Source organism: Mobula hypostoma, chromosome 10 (assembly GCF_963921235.1).
Source record: "Mobula hypostoma chromosome 10, sMobHyp1.1, whole genome shotgun sequence".
In the NCBI taxonomy this organism is placed as follows: Eukaryota; Metazoa; Chordata; class Chondrichthyes; order Myliobatiformes; family Myliobatidae; genus Mobula; species Mobula hypostoma.
Genome location: NC_086106.1, coordinates 32,530,673 through 32,536,672, shown reverse-complemented (window position 1 = coordinate 32,536,672; position 6,000 = coordinate 32,530,673). Strand labels below are relative to the sequence as shown.

General features: G+C 46.0%; 1 protein-coding gene across 1 annotated transcript in view; it reads right to left on the bottom strand.

Annotated features, from left to right (window-relative positions):
- Positions 1–1,371: 1,371 nt before the first annotated feature.
- Positions 1,372–6,000, bottom strand: part of LOC134352488 (zinc finger protein 436-like) — a 43,343-nt gene continuing 38,714 nt past the window's right edge. The window contains exon 4 of the mRNA XM_063059761.1: positions 1,372–2,867. Within this exon, the coding sequence (XP_062915831.1) occupies positions 1,836–2,867 (1,032 nt within the window). The 3' untranslated portion in view covers positions 1,372–1,835. The remainder of the gene's footprint in view (positions 2,868–6,000) is intronic.

Here is a 6,000-nt window from a genome sequence, read left to right as displayed (position 1 = left end):
ACATTCACAGTTTCATTACTAATAGTCCTCAGACCTTTTACCATTTGTGTGGTTAGAGAACAGTTCCAGGTTTACGCTTCTTTTTCCTCAAATGTTTTCTTTGCCTCTCTTCCCCTCTCATTATTTTGTAATCACTCTGGGCAACCTTTTTTTCAACTTTCTGTTACTTCTGCATTTCTTCAGGCATCTGGGGATCTCTGGATTGATTCATTCCTTTGCTTGCTCCGATTTACCTGGGCAGATTCACACTCATCCTATTGAAACTGGTCCTCCTCTGAATAATAGTTTTACTTCTTTTTTTACAGCTGACCCAAATCTCCTGATGTCATGATCATTGTTGCCATTATTTTGAGAGGACTAGAATATAAAAGCAAAGGTGTTATGCTGAGGCTTTATAAGACACTGATCAGACCACTCTTGGAATATTGTGGGCAGTTTTGGCCCCCGTATCTAATAAAAGATGAGCTGGCATTGGGAGTGGGTCCGGAGGAGGTTTATGAGAAGGGTCCCAAAAATGAAAGGGTTAACATGAGAAAAGTTTGAAGGCTCTGGGCTGTACTCTCTGGAGTTTAAAAAAATGAGGGGCGGGTGAATGTCATTGAAACATGTCGAATATTGAAAGGTCTACATAGAATGGACTTGGAGAAGATGTTTCCTACAGCAGGGGAGCGTAGGACCAGAGGGCACAGCCCCAGAATACAAGGACGTCCCTTTAGAACAGGGATGAGGAGGAATTTCTTTATCCAGGGGGTGGCGAATCTGTGGAATTCAGTATCACAGAAGGCTGCAGAGGCCAAGTCATCGGTATATTTAAAGCGGAAGTTGATAGGTTCTCAATTAGTAAGGGCAACAAAAGTCACAGGAAGAAGGCAATAGAATGGGGTTGAGAGGGATAATAGATCACCAACAATGGAACGGTGGAGCAAACTCAACAGGCCGAATAGCTCAATTGTGCTCCTCCTATGGAGTGCTAACACGGGCACTTCCTGAGGTTTAACGTCCAACAAGGGCAAATATGTTAGTATATCCTCTGACTGCAGGAGAGAGCGAATGCACCAACTCTGTGTACACATACAATCAATCGGAATCACGAGAGAAAGGGACTTTTTTATGTCATACAATTCTCTCTTTTTATTCTCCACAACTAAGATCCCAATCGTGAAATTTTAACAACTATTTCTGTAGAGAGCCTGTGTGCAGCAATTTTATATCATCCCAATTATTCGTAATTAATCAGAACCTATCTCACAACCTGCTAAGCATCCATGTTAGATGAGAAAGTAACATCTGAAAATTGGTCACTGAGTGAAAACTGATAAAAACTACAGTAACATCACGAGAATTAAGTTGTGAAGTTGAAAGCAAGAAATGAAGGAGAGGGAAGCTGAGCTCACTGTATAAAAACAACTTATTCTCTGGAAAAGCACCTCATCACTTCACCAACAGTTATATTTTGGATCAAGTGTCAACAGAAGGAAAGTGTTTGACTCTGTGGTCAAGATAAGAACAAAGCATTATAAAAAATCTATGTTTTAACTCACAGTTGAGACATCTGCATCTGATGTAGCGAAGGGAAGGGAGAGCTTGGTGTGAGAAAGGAAAAAATAATTTATAAAGTAGGAGAATTCTTTTAAAAAGCTGTCCACGAATTGATGCCAGAACTCAAGCAGGACCTGCCCGTACAATGGAACTTAGCAGCTAATCAAAATTCTTAAGACATGTTTGTGTGGGGCGACAACGTTGCAATCAGCCACTCAAAGCCTGATGAACAGAATGGAGGTAGACATCAGCCGTGACCAGTACTGTTCCTCTTACTCTAAAGCAGCTCCCTGCCGTCAGACATGACCTCGCTGGTGTCTCAGTTGGTTGGAGGACTGAGTGAAGCCCTTCCCGCACACAGAGCAGGTGAAGGGCCTCTCCCCAGTGTGGACCCGCTGATGTGTGAGGAGGTGGGATGAGTGAGCGAAGGCCTTCCCGCACACAGAACAGGTGAATGGCCGGTCTCCAGCGTGAACCCTTTGGTGCGTGAGGAGCTGGGAGGTCCGAGAGAAGCCCTTCCCGCACGCAGAGCAGGCCAACAGCTTCTCCCGGGCGTGAGTGTGCTGGTGCTTAACCAGTTCCTTGGTGCTTTTGAAGCTCTTTGCGCAGTCCGAGCACTTGAAGGGTCTTTTGGTGCTGTGGACCCTCCGGTGCTTCACCAGGCTTGTCGAAACAGCAAATCCTTTCCCACAGACAGAGCAGGTGAACGGCCTCTCCCCGGTGTGGACGTGCTGGTGGGTCAGCTGGTGCGACAACTGGGCGAAGTCCTTCCCGCACTCGGTGCAGGTGAACGGCCTCTCCCCGGTGTGGACGTGCTGGTGGGTCAGCAGGTTGGACGAGCTGACGAATCCTTTCCAGCAGATGGTGCAGGTGAAGGGCCTCTCTCCACTGTGCAGACGCTGGTGAGTCAGCAGATTTGCAGAGCTGGTGAACCCTTTCCCACACAGGGGGCAAGTAAATGGCCTCTCCCCCGTGTGGACTCGCTGGTGCATCAAAAGCGTGGACGACTGTGTGAATCCCTTCCCGCACAGCGAGCAAGTGAATGGCCTCTCCCCAGTGTGAATCCACTGGTGTGTCAACATATTGGACAGGCGTGTGAATCCTTTCCCACACACAGAGCAGGCAAACGGCCTCTCTCCAGTGTGCACACGCTGGTGTATCAGGAGGTGGGAAGACTGTGTGAATCCCTTCCCACACATAATGCAAGTGAACAGTCTCTTCCCAGTGTGGCTGCGCCGATGAATTTCCAGCAGGGACGGGTAACTGAATTGCTTCCCACAGTCCCCGCATTTACACGGTTTCTCTGTGACATGGGTGTCCTTGTGTTTCTCCAGGTTGGACAATCAGCTGCAGCCTTGTTTGTGCGTAGAAAATATAGTACAGTCTCTCCCCACAGAGAAGGGGACAATGTTTGACAGGCTGTGGAAGTGCTTAAAGCTGTTTCCAGAGGTAATAACTGGAACACTCTCCCCTGGGGAGGGGTGCATTTGTATGCGTCTCCCAGAGCTTTTAATTCTCCAGTCACACTTGTGTCTGAGATCTCTTCCCACTGTCAGAACAGACAGACATTTCTCTCTCTGCACCTTCAAAAGCCAATGACTGGTGTGACCGATGTTCAGATTCCATCTGCAAATCCTCTACTTCTAATGCCCTGTAAAAAATGTTTACAGAAGTCAGCACTAAGTATAGGACAAAAGTTCAGTGCGGACAGTCTCGTTTCTGCAGAATTTTCCTCATTCCTATCTCAAGGCTGCAGGTCACATCCTCCCTCCTGCTCCGAGACTCACCAGCTGATGTCCAAACTGCCAACTCTTTCCTCTGCTGCACTTTATCGAACACAGCCTGTTTAATGAATGGGTTGTTTTCTCTGCAGCGTCGGAGACTGGGGGGAGATCTGATAGAGGTTGATAAGAGAGTGGGACAGAGAGCATCTGTTTCCCAGGGTTGTAATGTCTAATATCAGAGGGCATGCATTGGAGGTGAGAGGGGGTGGGTTCAAGGGGGATGTGAGGGATAAGTGTTTTACTCAGAGTCATGGATGTGTGGAATGCACTGCCTGGTATGGTGGTACAGGCAGATACATTAGAAGCTTTTAAGAGATGTTCAGACAGGCACATGGACATAAGGAAGAAGGAGGGATATGATTAAGGTGTAGATAGGAGGCATTAGTGTTTTTGATTGGTTTTCAGCTGGTTTGGCACAACACTGTGGGCTGAATGGCCTGTTTCTGTGCTGTTCTATGTTCTAATATTCGGCTCTGCTCACTGGCCACAACTGCAACATTTCAAATCTGGGGAACACACAGTCTGTCTGCTCTGGTGCCTCAAACTGACATCTGCTTGCCCGGACAATGCCCAGTCATTTCCAATCTCTGACATGATGTCCCCACTCATACTTGCAGATCCAAGTATGTCTCAATCCTTGTTAGCTCCAATAAGATGACAAGACATAGGAGCAGAATTAGGCAATTTGCCCCTTCATAGCTGATCCTTTATCCCTCTCAACCTCATTCTCCTGCCTTTTCCCTACAAACTGACATCCCGATTAATCAAGCTCCACTTTAAATATACCCAATGACTTGGGCTCCACAACCGTCTACGGTAGTGAATTCCACCACCCTCTGGCTAAATAAAAAGTTATAAAGAAAACAAAAGATGGAATACAAAGGTAAGCTAGCCAATAATATCAATGAGGATACAGAGGTTCTTCAGATATATAAAGAGTAACAAGAGGCGAGAGTAGATACCAGACTATTGGAAAATGATGCTGGAGATGTTTTAATGGAAAGGCGGACAAACTGGATGAGCATTTTGCATCAGTCTTCACTGTGGAAGACACTAGCAGTGTGCCAGAAGTTTGAGAGTGTCAGGGGGCAGAAGTGTGTGAAGTTGCCAGGGAAATTTCTTAGGAAACTGAAACTGAAGGCAGATAAGTCACCTGGACCACATGGTCTACAAGATGGGTTCTGAAAGAGGTGGCTCAAGAGATTGTGGAGGCATGAGTAATGATCTTTCAATAATCAGAACTGGCAAATTGCAAATGTCACTCATTCTTCAAGAAGGGAGACAGGCAGAGGAAAGGAAATTATAGGCCAGTTAGTCTGACCTCAGAGGTTGGGAAGATGTTGGAGTCAATTGTTAAGGATAGGGTTTCAGGGTACTTGAAGGTCCATGATAAAATAGGCATAATTTCCTCAAGGGATAATGTTGCCAAAAGATCTGTTGGAATTCTTTAAAGAAATAACAAGGATGATAGACAATGGAGAATCAGTGGATGTTGTGTACTTGGATTTTCAGAAGGACTTTGACAAGATGCCACACATGAGGCCGCTTAACAAGTTAAGAGCCCATGGTATTATAGGAAAGATACCAGCATGGATAGAGCACTGGATGATTGGCAGGAGGCAAAGAGTGGGAACAAAGGGAGTCTTTTCTGATTGGCTGCCAGTGACGAGTGGTGTTCCACAGGGGTCAGTGCTAGCAGTGCTTCCTCTTACATCATATGCCAATAACTTGGATGACAGAATTGATGGCTTTGGGCCAAGTTTGCAGATGATATGAAAATAGCTGGAGAGGCAGATAGTGTTGAGGAAGCAGAGAGGCTACAGAGGGACCGAGACAGATGATAAGAATGCGCATTGAAGTGACAAATGGAATTGTATGCTCACGCACTTTGGTAGAAGAAATTAAAAATGTAGATTATCTTCTAAATGGAGAGAAAATTCAAAGATCGAGAAGCAAAGTTCTCATACAAGATTCCCGAAAGGTGAATTTGCAGGTTGAGTCAGTGGTGAGGAAGGCAAATGCAATGTTAGGATTCATTTCAAGAGGACTAGAACATAAAAGCAAGGGTGTAATGTTAAGGCTCTATAAGGTGCTGGTGAGGCCGCATTGGGAGCACTGTGAGCAGTTTTGGGCCCCTTATCCAAGAATAGTGGGGTAATCTGGGACAAAAGGCACAGCCTCAGAGTACAAAAGGGCTGTCTACAAGAAGGGTCAGAGCCGTCTCCATTTCCTGAGAAGACTGAGGTCCTTTAACATCTGCCGGACGATGATGAGGATGTTCTACGAGTCTGTGGTGGCCAGTGCTATCATGTTTGCTGTTGTGTGCTGCGGCAGAAGCTGAGGGTAGCAGAATCAACAAACTCATTTGTAAGGCCAGTGATGTTGTGGGGATGGAACTGGACTCTCTCACGGTGGTGTCTGAAAAGAGGATGCTGTCTAAGTTGCATGCCATCTACGACAATGTCTCCCATCCACTACATAATGTATTGGGTGGGCACAGGAGTACATTCAGCCAGAGACTCATTCCACCGAGATGCAACACAGAGCGTCATAGGAAGTCATTCCTGCCTGTGGCCATCAAACTTTACAACTCCTTCCTTGGAGGGTCAGACACCCTGAGCCAATAGGCTGGTCCTGGACATTTCATAATTTACATATTACTATTTAACTATTTATG